The sequence below is a fragment of the Chelonoidis abingdonii genome, chromosome 2 (assembly GCF_003597395.2).
Source record: "Chelonoidis abingdonii isolate Lonesome George chromosome 2, CheloAbing_2.0, whole genome shotgun sequence".
Classification (NCBI taxonomy): domain Eukaryota; kingdom Metazoa; phylum Chordata; order Testudines; family Testudinidae; genus Chelonoidis; species Chelonoidis abingdonii.
The window spans coordinates 44,743,428-44,761,384 of record NC_133770.1 but is presented as its reverse complement, the minus strand read 5'-3'; the positions used below and the strand labels follow the sequence as shown (position 1 = coordinate 44,761,384).

The following is a 17,957-nucleotide window of genomic DNA, read 5'->3' as shown; positions in this document are numbered from 1 at the left end:
CCCTGGAGACCCTCCCCCGGCGGCACAAAGCGCGCCCGGCCCGCACCCACCTCGAGCGGCACCGGGCGCCCCCAGGGTTTTGGTCACCGCCTTCCACACGTTGCAGCCCAGCAGGCAGAGGAGAAGCGCAGCCGACCTGCTCATTTCCACCCGCCGCTGCCGCTGCCGCAGCCACCGCCGCCGGAGGGAGGAAGGGAATCGCCGCTGCCCGGAGGAGGCGGAGAAAGCGCCGCATCAGGGGCTGGCCCGCTCCGCGCCTCCCTCCATGTCGCCTTTCGCTGCGGCGGAGGCTGCCGCCCCCCCTGCTCTCCCCTGCCGCATCCTAGCCCCGCCGCTGCGGCCCGCTGCGTCCCCACGGCCGGCGCCTTGCAAAGCGGGGGGAGGGCGATAACAGGGCGCTCCTTATTTATTTATTTGTGTGCGGGGGTCCCCAAAGGCTGAGACAGCCGGGCTGTTTAACCCTTTCTGCCCCGCTTCAGCAGCAGCGCAGAGCCGGGAGGGGGCTCCACCTGCCGGCCAGCCCGTGGCCGCCAGCCCCGCATCGTTCTAGCAGAAAAGCTGGAGATGCATAGTACAGAGCGGGGCGCTGCTAGAAATAGTGCTAGGGCAACCAGTGGCTGGGGAGAGGCGTCCGACAGCCCCTTCGCCCTAGGAGCTCATCCTCCTTCGAGACATATTACTGCTTGCGAGTTAGTGCATTGCTCCTGTCACCCACCCCCAGCCCCCAAGAGCTACAGTATTTACCTGCCAGCCACTCCCCCCTCACTGGCTGTATTTGGACCTCCCCCTTTTTCCTTTATAGATACAAAATGCATCCTGTGTGATGTTTGCTTATTGCCTCCTGGCTCAAGACCAGTATTAGATCTTTCCTCATTCCCATCTCCAGTCCAGCAGGAAAACAAGAATGTGATGATCTAAGAGCAGACATCAAATATAAGTCACACAAAATACCCTTAAATGGCTTCTTGTAACCTAAGTCACAAGCAACGGGGTCTCCTTAATGCTCAGTGAGAGTCAGTTTTGCTCCTTCTCCTTTTGTGTAATATTTATGTCTTGTTGTTTGTGGAGCAGATGTGAGTTGTTCTGTTTGTTTGAACTTTGTGTGAAATTGTCTAAAAATGTCACCAGAAAATTGTTAATGAATAGAAGTGCGTAACAGTTAAAGCACAGGGCTTGGAGACAGGAGGCCTTGCTTCTATACCCACTTCTGCCATAAACTCAGTGTATGACCTAGATAAGTCACTTAGGGCTAGTAGTAACATCTCATCACTGTTCTGTGTAGGAGGCTACAAGAGGAGCCTTGAGGAGATTATGCCTCAGGCAGGCACAGTCTCTCCTGAGGTCTCTTCCAGGCTCCATCTTTAAGGGCTTCCCTTGATGTGTCAGCCGTTCTCCCTGGGCCACTGTGCAGGGGGTACCAGGCCATGACCCTAACATCTCCTTTTGCCTATCCCCTTTTTGGCATCTGCTTCCCTACCATTGACAGACTGCTAATATGCGAGGTTTTTGTACAGGCCTGCTAGGGAAGGAGCGCTTTTAGGATACCCACTCATAGGCCTCTGAGTACAAACCCCAAACTGGGCAACAAGGGCTTAAGGAACTACTTTGGGCCCAGCCACAGCACTTGTAGAGCCAATGTTGCAACTGGAGGAGGAGTTAAAAGGCAGGGAGAACTGCTGATTTGGTGGCAGACTAGGGAAGAGTGCAGACTTGCAACTCCAGCAGAGGAAAGGCAGAAAGCTCTCCCTAAGGCAACTGCCCAAAGGTTCCTCTCTGAGGGAAGGGAGGACCTGCCACAGAGACAGCATAAGAGGGAAGGATCCCCTTCTTCCTATGGGCTCTAGAAATCACCTTTTTGTTTGTTTGGACAATGCCAACATGCTAAGGCAGCAACTCCTCGCAGAGGAAGAGGGCTATTCTGCTGCATGCCACGAACAAAAGGTGCCTTGTGATGAATGGGCACCCTTCACACCACCTTAACTTGGATGGTGACTTGGGACAATTACAGAGGGAGAGAGCTAGGAAGTGACCCAGAGAAGGCAGTCTTAAGTAGCCTTGGCTGTCAGATCACCGATGGCCCTCAAAGGGCCCTAGGTTTGGGCCTGGTGGAGTGGGAGGGCCTGGGCTCTCCTACCAACAAACCCCCTGGAGGTCATGGGTCTTAGCCCTGAGAACTAGGCAACACTACCCAACTAACCAACCCCCAAGTGAGGACCATCAGCCCCATGAACTAGTCCTTAAGTATTAGTTGATTCAGTTTACCTCTATGTAAGGTTATATACCAGTGGAAGGTTAATATAGGGTTGCCAGGCATCCAGTTTTCAACTGGAATACCTGCTCAAAAAGAGACCTTGGCAACTCCAGTAGGTGGCACAGTAGGGGCCCAGGGCTAAGGCAGGCTCCCTGCCAACCCTAGTTCCATGTGGCTCTCGGAAGCGGCCACCAGGTCCTTGCAGCCCCTGGGCTCATGGACGGCCAGGAAGGTTCTGGGTGCTGCCCCTGCCCCTAGTACCAGCTCCACATCTCCCATTGGCTGGGAACTGCAACCAAGGGGAGCTGCGGCACAAGGGCAGCACACGGAGCCTCCCTGGCTGTCCACGTGCGTAGGGTCTGCAGGGACCTGGTGGTTACTTCCTGGGAGCCCCAGCAAGCGCCACTGGGACCCTGCACTCCCTCCTGCTGCCCAACCCCTCCTCCAGCCGAGACCTCTCCCACACCCAAACCCCTCACCCCTGGCCCCAGCCCAGAGTATACACCCCCAGCTGGAGTCCTCACCCACCTCACGCATCCCAATCCCCTACCTCATCCCACTGAAAGAGAGTGAGGGTGGGGGAGAGCAAGCGACAGAGAGAGAGAATGGAGCAGGCAGGGGCGAGGCAGGAGACTTTGGTTTTCAGGGCCACCCAGATTGGGGGGGGCAAGTGTAGGGATATGCCCCAGGCCCCGCAGGGGCCCCTACAAGAGTTTTTTGGGGCCTCTGCAGCGGGGTCCTTCACTTGCTCCGGGGGCCCCAGAAAACTCTCGCGGGCCCCGGGCCCTCGGAACTTCTTCCGCTCCGGGTCTTTGGCAGCGGGGGGTCCTTTCACCCCAAGACCTGCTGCCGAAGTACCAGGTCTTCGGCGGCAATTCAGCAGTGGGTGCCCCCTGCCGCCGAAGACCCCAGACCCCCTGAATCCTCTGGGCAGCCCTGTTGGTTTTGCGCGATTAGAAAGTTGGCAACCGTGGGCTAATACACCCACAGGGGTGTGGTGAAGCTCAATTTATTGTTCAAACTATGCTTAGACAAAAAGTGCTATAAAATGCAGTGTATTACATTATTACTTTTAGGAAGCAGTATTCAGTTTCAGTTCAGAACTATTTGTCCCAAGTGGTAAGAGACTGTGGAGTGTTTCTCTTTGAAATTTTTCTGAAGACCGTGTCTTCCAGAAACTTTTAACAGTAGTTTTGCACTGCAACATACTTCTCATTTCCCTTCAAGAGTCTTTTCTTCAATTGATTTAAATCAGTTTTCTGAATTTGGTGCCGGGTGGTAAAAGTTAGTTGCTTGAAATTATTCAGCTCACTGCAGTGCAGTCCATGTGTAGCCTAATAGTAAAGAAAACTTGATTAACAAAAAGAAATACTTGATATGCAGTCTGTCTGTACGTATAGTATTAGGACTCCTGTCTTCTCCTTCCCCTCTCCTCTCCGGAAGGTTGTTTGTTTTGTTAAAAAAAACCCAACAACCAACCATAGTAGCAGATACGTGGAGACAATCCAGCTCAGATTTTGAGGCAAGAAGGAGTTGTTAGGATAATCAATTCTAACTTCAGGTGTAACACCGCAAATTTAATTCCGTAATCCCTGCATGAACTTCTAGTTAAGATAGAGCACATAGCTAGAGTAGGAATCCGCAAGAGTCAAGGGAATCATGCCAGAGAAGAACTTCATGCACAGTGTTTTAGGATCTGCTTTCCTGTAGTCAAGAGTTTTGTGCCTTCCAAGAGACAATGGTCAAGAGGCAGTGACACGGTGCTACTTTATAGTCTATTCTGAGGGCTTGGTTCTCCCTTCTTTACATCTATGTGAATCAGGAGTAATTCAACTGATGTCAATGGTGTTGTACTAGTACAACGGATATTTTAGTCAGTGAGGAAAACTAGAGGAAAATACAATATATTTTTCCTAATTACAGTCCAACTGTTAGATCATTAATTGTATATATTTTAGACATCAGTAGCTAAATAGCCAAAGCATTATTGACACTTTAAAATAATGCTTTCAGAACACTAATAATTCTGTGTTTAAAATTATTTTAAAAATACACAGGCATGGACAGGATAATCAAAGAGGGTGCTAATCCATGCATCCATGTTCAGTAATTTACAGCTATCAATCTAAGCAACAAACAAAAATAATCATAGTATAGATATGCTACTTCAGTTCTGGTCTAGCATGTTTGGCTATCTGTAACAACTAAGGAATCAAATTTCCTATTTCTGCATTACATCAAGAAAACTTTTGTAGCCACCTCTAATAAGAAATAAGAATAAGGGAAAATCCCACAAAAACAACTTGAAACACTGGCCAAAAGTCATGCTTACTTTTTTGTGCCTTGTAGAAATAAAAACATACAGATAGAACTGTAACAAGAAAGATGATGAGAATTGACAGCTAATTATCTTCAGTTAGCAGTATTGCCATCAGATGTTTGGAGCCACATAACAGATAAGTCTGGAAAAACAATATGATGGTGTATTGGTTCTGGTCCAGTACTTACTCTATAAATAGCATAGGAAGATCTATCATGTGGGGTCTTATTTTGGCTGTGTGTGTGTGGAAACAAAACTGTTCTGTTAAAGACTGTTCTGCTTCATTAACTGTAAATAAACCTGATCTTTCAAGACCCAACTTCTGGCTGTATTTCATCTGCTAACCTTTTAAGCAAAAGTTATATAGCTTAAACAAAGGCTACGTTCTAATTCATACATTCCTAAAATCTACAGGCACATAAAACTTTATAAAAGTCTGACTTGCTGTACTTTGCTTTTTCAACAAAAAAGTGAGAATTCTATTGTTTTTCTTTGAATTGGACACTTAATATCACATACAACATTAATTATTATAAGATGAATAGGTCTGTACAAAATGAGATTTTTCCCATCAAGTTTTGCCTTGTATAAATAGCAACCTGCAGTGCTCTCTCTAACTGAACTACAAAGCTTTATCTCCACTCTGACAAGAGAAGTGTTCTTAACTTGAATCCGCTAACTTGAATTCACCAACTTGAGATAAAGTCTACATGAAGACAAGGTGCTTTGTACTTTTCACATGAGTTAGTATTTCAGGTTAAAAACTAGACTTCCCCCTTGTCTTTACTAGGATTTTACTTCAAGTTAGCTAGCTGGAATTAAGAAATTTATTTATTTATTTTTGCATTGGAGATAAGGCAGTAAGGAGACTCAGGTATTGATGAAGGGATGCGAAAATTATGGCTTTTTGTTTGCTTTCAGCCAGAGAAATGCAATCCCTTTCATCCACCAGGAAAAGTCCTGAAAATATGCAGTACATCTTCCCAGAAATGATATACTTGAATGCTGTCATCATTTACCACCACTTCATGAAATGATTAAAAACAACAGGAGTTGTCTGTAAATGTTTTTCTGGGCTATTGTTTTTAAACTGGTTTGTTGTATTACTTTATTTCATCATCAGGCGGCCAAACTGGAAAAGTCTGTGTTGATATTCTTCTAAGCTCCACCCCACTAAAAGGAGATGCTGTTCTGAGTAGATTTTAAAAGCTCATACTCTCTGGGCTCCACTGTCCTCCGTGGGCTTAGATGTCCCTCACTAAGATTAGAACATAAGACTGGCTGTACTGAGTCAGGTCAATTACCCATCTAATCTAGTATCTTGTCTTCTAGCACTGACCAATGCAAGGTGCCTCAGAGGGAATAAACAGAACAGGCAATAAGAGTGATCCATCCCCTGTCATCCACTTCCAGCTTCTGGCAGTCAGACGGTAGGGCCACCCAGAGCATGGGGTTGCATCCCTGACCATCTTGGCTAATAGCCATTGATGGATCCAATCTCCATGAATTTATCTATAGTGGGGCAAAAAAATGTTTTTTGGCCTTTACAGCATCCCCTGGCAATGAGTTCTACAGGTTGACCATGCATTTGTGTGAAGTACTTCCTTTTCTCTTAAACCTGCTGCCTGTTAGGGGTCACCCAATATATTGTTTTTTATGTTATGCAAAGGTGTAAATAACACTTCCTTATTCACTTTCTCCACACCGTAGATGGTTTTATAGACGTCTGTCATATCCCCTCTCAGTTGTCTCTTTTCCAAGCTGAAAAGTCCCAGCCTTTTTAATCTCTACTCAGATGAAAGCTGTTCCATATCCCTAATCCCATGGTTCTCATCCAGGGATATGTGCAGCCCCGGGGAGTACACAGAGGTCTTCCAATGGGTACATAAACTCATCCAGATATTTGTCTAGTTTTAAAACAGGCTACATAAAAACACTAGTGAAGTCAGTACAAGCTAAAATTTCATACGACTTGTTTATACTGCTCTAGATACTAGACACTGAAATTTTAGTACAATATTTATATTCCAATTGATTTGTTTTATAATTATATGGTAAAAATGAGAAAGCAAGCAATTTTTCAGTAATAGTGTGCTGTAACCCATTTGTATTTATATCTGACTTTGTAGGCAAGTACTTTTTAAGTGAGGTGAAACTAGGGGGCATACAAATCAGCCTCCTGAAAGGGGTACAGTAGTCTGGAAAGGTTGAGAGCCACTGCCCTAATCAGTGGAGGTGGAAAGTGAGCATGTGGAATGTGCTCTAATTCAGAGAGCTACTTGGAAAGGCTTTGTTTAGTGATGGCTGCACCTTTGGATCTTTCAGTTGTTGAAAGAAATAGATGTGGTGATTTTCTAAAAGATTTAGTTCTGTACAGGTAGAAAACTAATGCTCATTTTATGTCCAGGGTGAACAGTGTTGCCTCTTGTTGGTGGTTGTGAGCCTTCAGAAAGATGCAAGGAAGGTGGATAGCTTGATTAAGGTGGAAAGATGTTGGAACAGTTGGGTCAAAATTTGGGATGTGGACATAGCGTGACTGTGTCTTTGAAAAGTGTATATGGGGGATGTGCCATAAGGGCACCAATTTCACTGAGCCATCTGGTGGAAGTGATAGTGACAAGAAATGCTGTTTTCAATTGATAAGTGAATGTATGAACATGTTGCCATGGGTTCAAACTGAGGTCTAGTAAAAGAGTGTAGGATGAGGCTGGGGTCCCAGGCCAGAATTGGATCCCGTATGCCAGGGTAAAGATTTTGGAGGCCCTTTAGGAAACATTTAGTGAGTGGGTGTGTGAAAACAGAATGGCCATCTATGTGACGGTGAAAAGTTGCGATGGCTACCAAATACACGTGAATGATGCTGGAGGATAAGGTGCAAAATACAGTCCAGGATGAGTATTATTGGAGAGCTTATTTTGTCAACTTGGTGGGAGGCACACCAGCATTGGAATCTTGTCCATTTGTGAAGGTAAGTGCATCTAGTTATTTTGCGTCTGCTATTCAAGTCTGTTTAACTAGTTCCAAACAGACTATTTCCGAATCCCAGAACCACAAAGGAGCCAGGTTTTGAGGTGGAGCATCTGTAAATTGGGATGGAGGATGCAATCCGCATCCTGTGAGGAGTCAGAGTTGAATGGAGAGAGATCGGTCAGCATACCATGCAACGGAAGTAAGTATACCAAATCTGTCATGACCATGTTGGAGCTATGAGGATGATATGGGCTTGGTCTGTCTATTTTATGGCGTACTTGAAACAGAAGGGGAAAGGGAAGGAAGGCATAGAGCAGTGGCACATCCCATGTGTTGAGGAATGTGTCCCCCAGATAGCAGTATCCCATTCTTGCTCTCAAGCAGAATTGAGGGCAGCGGGCACTTTCAGGTGTGGCACAAAGGTCTGTAGTGGGGAATCCCCAGTGGTTGAAGATGTGCTGAAGGATTCACATGTCCAATTCCCACTTGTGGGAGAACCTTCTGCTCCAGGAGTCTGCAGTGGTGTTGTGGTGTCCAGGGAGGTATGCGGTTGAGACAGTGATGTGTTGGATACACCAGTTCCATAATTTCAGCACCTCCAAGCAGAACAGGTGGAATCTCACTTCACCTTGCCTGTTGGTGTAAAACATGCAGGTGACATTGTCTGTCATTACTCTGATGATGTGATTTGTGATTAATGGGAGGAAGTATCAGCATGCATTGTGGACTGCTTGTAGCTCTGAGACAGGAATGTCCCTATGGGTGCTCCACTATAGGGGACTCAAAAGCGGTGCTCCTAATTGGAAGGCTGGCACTTCAAAGCAGCATTTACTGAGGATGATAGGACAGTCGGTCCCAGGAAAGTGTCTGTTGTGGCATCATGAGTAATGGTGTAGTGACGGGAAAGTGTCTGCTGATACCCATGTGGCCGCTTTGCAAATGTCAGCAATGGGAACACTGCACCATGTTAACTACTAGGGAATTTGGAGTGGAATGTGAAACAAGAAATTCCACATCTTTTGCAGGAACATAGTATTTTTTGTCTGCTCATTTGCAGGTTGGAGGGATGGATGCCAGGGTCTGCCAGAGCACTTTCATGGGATCAAGGAAGGTCTGTAATTGGTAGGACTATTTTGGTGGAGGAAGATATGTGCAGCATATCTAGTAATTTATGCTGCTGATCTTTCACTTCCTCTCAAAGGATCTGGAGGGAGTCTGCAATCCTGTGGAACGGTTCTTAAAAGTGCTTGAAGTCATCAACAGCTGTAAGAGGTGGGGCCATGATAGCCTCATCAGGGGAAGAAGAAGAAAAATGTAGAGTTGGTGAAGCTTCCTCCTGCTGTCTTACTCCTCATCCCATTCTGGGGGAGGTTCGTTCTCTGGTGGGGGAGAGAGCGATAAAGAGGGAAAAGGTCTAGGTCTCCGGCTTTGTTCCATGGAAGGCTTCCCAAATTGTGCCCTGTACATGGCCCAGGTGTTCCAATATGGCCAATATTGGGGGAGGAGAACATGTCATTGCATCCAGAGTGATCCATATCACAGTTGTGATGTGGGTGTGGATTGTGCATATTGAGGATACATAGATGAAGTGGATTGTGCCCTGGCCATCAAGTCATGGTAGTGGGAACATTTTTGTGGTATGTGTCCCTCTCCCACACAGAGGGACCATCCATTACCAGGAAGGTGGCCCGTTAGGAGATCCACTTCTTAAACCTGGGAGATCTGGACATAAGTGTGAGGGAAAAACTTTCTGGGCAGGAATCGGGGAAAAAAAAACCTAAGCTATGGAACAACAGTAAAGGTAGAGTAAAAAAAAAACAAAACAGAAAAAAAGTGTGTTTTTCTTTAGATAGAGGAAAGAAGAAAAAGCAGCAATACTACACTAAGACTAACAGGTAAGTCACTATCTAGTAAGGCACAAGGAGAAGCAGGCTCTGCTGCAGATTCTGTCCCAGACCAAAGATGGTAGAGAAGGAATTTGGGAGCAGTCGGACTGAACAGCAGTATATACATCCACTTACAGCTCGAGAGGGAGGAGGTGCGCATGTGTGGTCCGATGGGCACTGCTGCTGAAGATCTCCAATCCCAGGTGGAGGGGGTGCTGCTGCACCTAGACTGGAGCATCCAGCAGGACATAACTCAAAAGAACTTTTATTTAGCCCAATTCATTCCTATCCATTTCCCCCCAACCGCCACCTATATTGGCATAATATTATCAGGCCGCATCACAGCTCTGTGTAATCAGTGCCAAACCCATATTGAATGATAATTAAATACAACCTTAAACTCTGTTACAACTAGTGAACACAGGGAACCAAGAAGTGCAAATACTTGTAATATAAACATACCTGCAAGCAAGTTGCTGTCCTATCTTGCTGATTAGTAGTACAACACAGTGCATTTGAGATTGGCCTTGAAGCACTTGCATCATTTCTTGCATAGTTACTGGCTTCCACATTGAACAAGTTCCTGCATCTGTGAAAGATTGTGCACAAAATCCATTGAAAAGACCACAATGTCTTGGTACACAGCCCTGATCATTATTTTGCCATGTCCCCAGCAAAGGGAATTAGAAATATTCTGATATGATGCTTTTGCCTTTTTATGAGAAGACGGTGAAAGCTATTCAGTGCTCTCTTTTGTGGATGAGAGCAGCAGTTTTATTAACAGAGCAGCAATAGTTCTTTGTCTGTACCACAAATTAATCATCGTTTCTGAACATAGATTTGTTTATAATCATGTTGAGTCTCGATGCAAAAACTTGTTGTAACCACGTTTGGGACTAATTTGACAGATATATAACCACCTATTATCCTAGCAATCTCCAAGTGCTTAAAAATGAGACACATACTTAACACAACCACTTCTGAGGTAGACAGTGAAAGCCAACCAGTGCATAGCACTCTTCATAGAAGTAGGAGAGGAATTTTTGCTCAAAAACACTGTAGGAAAAACTAAGTGTTATGAAAGTTGCCATGAAACCTTCAATTCCTAGGTAGAACAGCCCAGCTCTTTGCTTTTAAGGCTTCTTCTTAAGGATGCTTATATAGGTAACTGAATGAGAGTTTATCTACTTTGAAAGAAGAAGGGGTTGGATTGACCCTGTTGAGATTTGAGAATGTAGTTGTAGAGAGTCTCGTCTAGGTATTCAAATGCTAAGCTATCATTTCCAGGGATAAATATTAATAATTCAGTAGAAGCAAACTGGAAGTAAGACACAACATATTAAAATGTGGAGCAGGTGGAAGTCTCTCCGTAAAAGAGAGGCTTCTGCTCAAATCAGGATTTTAATCTATTAGTTTATAAATTAAGAAAATTTATACAAGGTACCAAGGGAAAAAAGAGAGTTGTTCAGTGTGGATGTACATATGGTTTGCCAGCAAGAAAAGACCTATAACGCAATTATGCTAGGCTCAGGTACTTTTGATTTAACTGAACAGAACAAAACCTAAACTAACCAAAACGTATAGTGCACAGACAGGAACAGGGACAGGACTTATCACTTGACTGCTGGTGCTTTGAGTCAGTAATAGAGTATATCAGCATTGCAGTTCTGATTCATTTTAGAATCAGGTGACTCACACTCTAGTTCTTATTGCAGTCAAGTCATCAGACTAGAGCACTTTTATACTGTAAATAAGACACTTAGCAGATCCTGCTTTTAAAGACTGTCCTTGCATACTTGAAAATGTAACACCATACGATCAATAAATCAAAGAAAATAAAGGATCCTAACTCCTTTGAGGTTTTTAATACATTTACTATTTCACATTGACTACCTAAACATCCAAAAAATCGTGAGTCAGGCACCCAAAACAAGAGGTTTTTTAAAAATACATTTTGGGATAGGGAAAGTGGTTTGCACTTCTTGTTTTTGAGCTTTTAGGGTTTATGTTTTTTCTCTCTGTAATCATGAAGGCTGAAACTTTTTTAAAATGACAGCTGAGATTCTTATGTAGTCATGTGACTTCAGGAGCTGGGGATTTAAGAAAAACAAAATATTGCAAGACTCAAGATAAAAGATACAAGTTGACACCACTATCTTTATTGTGCATATCAACAGTAGGGACCATTGCAAACTAGAAAAAAATCAAGGAAAATAACCATAAAAACTGTACTCTGTTGTCCAACAGCATTTCATTTTCCTTTCCCAATACTTGTTTATATCACATCCAATATTCAAAACCATAGCGCAGAGACCATTGCAGTAGTGTGGGGAAGGATGACTAGGAGCAATGGTATGACACTCCACGGAGACAATATTAGATTCAAACTCTGCTGGATATCACTCATGGCGGGCCCATGTGATTGGCTGAGCTGCCACAAGGCTTTTGAGTTTCTCACATGATTCAAAGTGCAACAAAAGGCAGACCACAAGATACAAATTCACCTTGTACTATGAGAAGTGATGGCAAATGGGCACTAATAGCTGGGGTGCTTTTCAAAAGTAAATTTTAATGTGAAGCTAAAACCGATTGCAAAAAACAAATGTCTTGGCCCCTCAGAACACAAGCTAGCTCTTGAATCTCTACCTTAAAGAAACACTTCTTTGAACCATCCCAGTGACCTACCATATATCATCTCACCCCCCTCTTCTGGTTGATCCCTGTCATGGTATAATTCCCCACTCTGAACCTTAGCATCCAAAAGATGGGGTACCAGCATGAATTCCTCTAAGCTTGATTACTAGCTTAGAACCTGTAGCGCTGCCACCAACCAGGAATTCCAGTGCCTGATACAGCTCTTGAGTCCCCCAAGACCTGCGGCGGGGAACCCACAAACCCAGACCCTCTGGATCTTACCCACAAGGGAAAGTAACACCGCTTCTCCCCATCATTGGCCTCTCCCAGCTTCCCTCTCCCTGGGTTACCTGGAAATCAACATGATGATTCAAATCCTTGAATCTTAACAGAAGAGGAAAATGACCTTCCCGCCCATCCTTCTCTCTCCCCCTCCCCAGTACTCTCCTGAGAGAGACAGTAATTCCTTTCTCCCCACCAAGTCCCTGGTGAATCCAGACCCCATCCTGGGTCTCACTAGAATAAAAAAAATTCATTCTTAAACAAGAAACTTTTAATTAAAGAGAGAAAAACAGTAAAAATTATCTTTGTAAATTTAAGATGGAATAGGTACACGGTCTTTCAGCTATAGACACTGGGAATACCCTCCCAGCCTAAGTATAAAAGTACAAATTAAAATCCTTCCAGCCAAATACACATTTGCAAATCAAAGAAAACAAACGTAAGCCTAACTTGCCTTATCTATCTAGTACGCACTATTCTGAACTTATAAGAGCCTGTATCGGAAAGATTGGAGAGAAACCTGGTTGCACATCTGGTCACTCTCAGAACCCAGAGAGAACAACCACCGAACACTAACAGCACACACAAAAACTTCCCTCCCTCAAGATTCGAAAGTATCCTGTCCCCTGATTGGTCCTCTGGTCAAGTGACAGCCAGGCTCACTGAATTTGTTAATCCTTTACAGTCAAAAGAGACATGAAGTACTTCTGTTCTATTAACTTTTACTTATCAGTTTATGACAGTCCCTAATGTCTAATGCCTGCTACATTGCTTCCTGTCCTCCCAAGTCTTTTCAGTCCTCTCTGGGTTCTCGCCTCTTTGCTCTATCAAAACCTTCTTCACTAGTGACCTCCTTTTGGCGTTTAAGGGTCTCTACTCTACTTAATCTCCTTGATCTGTCAGCTGCTACTAGCCCTATTGATTGTACCAACCACTTCCTCCTGAACATCTGCAACTCTGTTTCTCCTACTAACTCACTGATGGCTCCCTCATCATTGGAGCTGATCAGAAAAACAAAAAAAAGGCAGAAAAAAAATCAAGTGTTTAATGAAAAATATTGAGCAGTGTAAGCTGGTCAAAAGATAGCAAAAATTGTTCATGGGAAATTTCTAAGAATTTCTTGGTGAAACTTGTCACTGAAATTTCAAAACACATGAAAATTTTCAGCCAAATTATCTTTCATTGGCTCACCTTTTTGCATCCCTCTGTTATCTTTCTCTCTCTGTTCTGGGACACCTCATCAGCTCCCACAATTTCAGCTACCACTTCTATGCTAATCATTCTCATATCTACTCCTCTGCCCCGGCTCTCTTCCAGCTCTGAGTCTTCCTCTGACAGCTCTGATGGCCCATTCCCATCTCAAACTCAATATTGAAATCTGACCTTTTCACCTTTCCTTCAAAACCCATTCCCATGCCTCCCTCCTCTGTCATTGCTGATAGCTCCCCATTATTCTGTCCTCTAGGCTCAGAAAGTCAGTGTCTTCTTTGCCCCCTTCTCTTTTCCTCTCCCCACATACAGGCTTCTTCTAAATCCTGTGACTTCATCCTTCATAATATCCCTAAAATCCTTCTATTCCTTGATGTGTTGATTGCTAAAATCCTAATTCATGCCTCTCAAGTTAGTCACTTCATCTTGAGCACTGCAGCTTCCTCTCCTCTGCCTTCCTGTCTCAGCCTCTTTCCTCTCTTCTGTACAGCCTAGCCAAAAGGCAGATGGTTCTATCAGTAGAAGAAGGAGACAATCCTATGTCCCTCTCTCTTGCCTTGTTTCAAACTGTCTGCTGATTTACTACATCAGTTTACATTTGGTTCCCTTGTCTAAGGTTTTCTTCATAAGATCTAGAGACTTTATCTTTTAAAAATGAAACTTTAGATTCTGAAACACAATTACATAGCACCTCAAAAACAATCCACATTTATGTGGTTATTTACAAGGCCATGTCATCTCATTGTGAAGAGGACACTGTCAGAAGATAAAGCCTTCCAATCTGGGTCTCTGACAAGGTGCACCATAACTGGACTTGTTAAACATTTCTTCGGTTAGTTTTACCATGTTATACAGCCATTAACAGTTGCAGCATCTGTTCCCCCTAGAATTAATTTTCTGGACTGTCTTATCAATATTTGAAATAAGTCTCTAGGCAATTATTGATGTTATTCCTCTCACATGACTGCTCTGCTGAATCTCTGATTATCTCACACATCCCATCATGGCTGAGTAATGTTTTAGATAGCTACAGCTGTGCCAGCCAGTGCAACAAGTTTTTCAGTTCCTTAGAGCCTAGCTTTTCAAATCAGATAGTGTTAAACAGCACCACTCCCACCACAATTAAGTTGATGCATTCTTCAGGGGATTTATTTATTTAATTAATTTATTTATTTATGCTGGCACTAAACTCTAATGCTCTTGCTATGTGTAGTTCCAAGTTCACCCAGAGCTTGCTACAAAATTGTGTGTTATGACAGACACAGTACAAAAAAAATTCCCCTTATTTGCAGTATCGATACATGGAAACAGTTCAGAAGAAACTGCTATGTTCTCTCACACATGCTTATAAATACTTTTACTGAATTGTCAGTTCTCATTACTATTACTGAGAATCTTGACTTTTTTAAGTGGCTTATGATCTCCTGCTTTTATCTGATACACTCTTGCCCTTGTTCACAATCACTGCCCTGTCTCATTACTTTTAAATGTGACCAAAGCCCTCTTAAGATGATTGTAGCTCCTTACAGCCTTTTCAGGTGGAGGTAAAGGTGCTGGTAGTAAAGACGGCCATTGTCTCCTGCTGTTTTCAGTGGGGCAGAAGCAATGCTATTCTCAGTGAAGATGACAGCCCCCTGTTCTCTATATATAGCACAGCAAGCATGTTAAGGAAACAGGGGGATGTGTGTGTGGGTGAAGTGATGGTGGGGCTGGGTGGAGGAAAAGGAAAGGTGGGGGGAAGCAGAGAGGGGTACCTAGGACAGATGGGAAGGTGAGGGAGAGCCCAAATTAAAATATGAAGAGGTCAGTAGACTCGTCATGGAGGGGATGGGAGTATAGGGAGTATAGGGAAAGAGGATGATGGAAGAGGGAGAGAATGACATCTCTGTTCTGGCGTTTGTGGAGAAGAAATTGAGTTTCCCGCCTAGCAACCAGGGAGATGCCTTCATGTGCATTTAAGATTGGATTTTCACACTGGAATGACCACATACAAACTGGAGGAAGAGGCTTCCCCTATCAGTTCAAGAAAATCAGAAGGCAAACACCTCAAAATATATTTTAAAATTTTTTGCCCTCAGTCACAATTTTGGAATGGGTGGCAACACTGCTTTTCTTTAGACTGGGGTATCAAACACACAGCCTGCGGAGTTATTTCCTTGTGGCCCACCATAGGCACCCATTCTGTGGGTGCTCTGGGGCTCTGCACCCACTGGCAGCCAAGCTCCCCCGTTCCCCCCACACCATGTCCCTGCTCCTTCGCCTATCTCCCAGCACTTCCTGCCACCAAACAGCTGTGATGCAGCATCCTTGGGGAGGAGGCAGAGAAGAGGGGGGCGGGGAGGGGATTTGGAGAAGGGAAAAAGGTAAAATATGAATTAATGGATCCTTGCAGCACAGCTACATTTAGCATTTCTTCAGCAGTAATTTGGGTGGGGGGAGGAGAGAGACACAAAGAATATAATTTGCACTGATGTCTTTGAGCTATTCATTGGGGGAGAAGATTCTTGGGGCAGCGGTATTCTGGAGGTAAATGAACTCATTCTTGTGAATGATGTTAGTTACTTTAAATCGATCTGTTCTGTGGAACAGGACAGGAACTTTCTTCTTTATGTATGACTCAATTCTTTTCTTCCCCCATGTCAGTGAGTTTCCCTCATTCTGTCTCTTCCCATTCTCCCAGTCACTTTCATTCTGCTTTTTGATTACTCTTCCAGTCACTCACTTCTCAAATCCTGTGGTCTGGTTCTCAGGGCCATTTCCAACAAAGCCTCAAGTGAGAGAGAGAGAAATGCAATTTTAGACCTTTGGGCTAAACCTGAACATTGCATACAGCGGGGCACATCATCGGCTGGTGTAAATTGTCACAATTCAGTGGAATTCAGTGAAGCTGTGGCAATTTACGCCAGCTGAGGCTCTTCCCCAATATTTCTGTTCTATAGGGCTATTATAACATATCTAAGGTTTCAGTGATGCGGCCCTTGGGCCAACATACTAGTCCTCATGTGGCCCCAGTGGTGATTTGAGTTTGAGACCCCTGCTTTAGACAATATAAATTGTGGTTTACTGTCAGTTGCTAATTATTCCTGAGTTTTGCTGTGATGCTAGATTCAGCCAATAAGCTGATTACCATCCTAGCAAATACATAAATATATTTGCCATTGGGAACATAGGTCAGGGTTTCCATAGCTCCTGTTATATTCCCTTTAAAATTCATTAGAAATTCAGACACTGGCCTTTACACCTGTTCTGTTTTTCTCAGTCTCATCCTTGTATTTGCATAAAGCATTCAAATATGACCAGTGTTTCTCTTGTATTGCAATAATTTTCACTGTAAGTTTGCATTATGCCTCATGTACAGTTTATTATACAGGCTGAAGCATGAATACAAAACCTGTACCTCACTGCTAACTAGATCTGACATCTGCACTGCTTGTTTCAGACATGCCAAAGGAGTTTAAATTTTGCTTTATGTGAAAATAAAAAGATGTGGAAATGGTGGTTGTTTCTGATCTTACTTAAGAATCAGCTTTTCCCATTTTTCTTTGGTTTATCTGAAAGTGGCAAGCACAGATTTTAGGGTTGTGCCTGAATTAACAGTCAGCTGAGAGGGATGGAGCTGAAATAAATTGAAATATGATATATTGAAAAGATGAATAGGGTAGTGCTAGTTTAGCAGTGGCTTAGGCTGTTCAGCAGAACTGAGCCTAAATATGACCTGAAGTTGGTTTATTTTATGAAGTTTTCAGGACTCTGACAGCACAACCTAGGAGAGGTTGGGCAAAAGTAATTTTAAATTACTGTTATGTTACTGGGCTCTGGCCCACTTAAAATCTGCTCTAACCTACAGCAACCTCCCCCCCTACACTTTCAGTGGCTTGCTCCACAACCCAGCACTCTGGCTGTTCCCACTTTGTGACTGTTCCCAGCATGCTCTTACACTAGGGGAAAAAGCCCTACGTTCTCACCTCATGTTAACTAATACATGTAAAATCCTAGTGAAGACAAGGAAGTTTGGCATTTTTAAACACACTAGAAGATCAAAGTAAACACTATGGGGAAAACCTAGGGAAAGCCTTTTTTCCTAGTGAAGACAAGGCCTAGTAGAAGCCAACAGACATGGAAGGGTGTGCACTGTAGAAATTCTACAGACCCAGCACACCATGGATAGAGTGAATGAAAGACTGATTTTATTTCCTATTTCCCCAGACTCTTAATGCAGTATAGACATAGTGTAGTGAGGGGGCCTCACTCCCCGCCGTGCCTGAGAGGAACAGGCCAGAACAAGCGCAGCAATGGGCAGAGCCACCGCCGCCTGTCCCCGCCCCCTGGAAGTCAAGGCGCGGGACAGGAAGACCAAGGCCACCGTCACCTGTCCCTGCCCCCCAGAAGTCAAGGGGCGGGACAG

At 44.1% G+C, this 17,957-nt stretch overlaps 1 protein-coding gene across 1 annotated transcript in view; it reads right to left on the bottom strand.

Annotated features, from left to right (window-relative positions):
• Positions 1–325, bottom strand: part of FAM171A1 (family with sequence similarity 171 member A1) — a 141,799-nt gene extending 141,474 nt beyond the window's left edge. The window contains exon 1 of the mRNA XM_032806400.2: positions 51–325. Within this exon, the coding sequence (XP_032662291.1) occupies positions 51–144 (94 nt within the window). The 5' untranslated portion in view covers positions 145–325. The remainder of the gene's footprint in view (positions 1–50) is intronic.
• Positions 326–17,957: the final 17,632 nt, after the last annotated feature.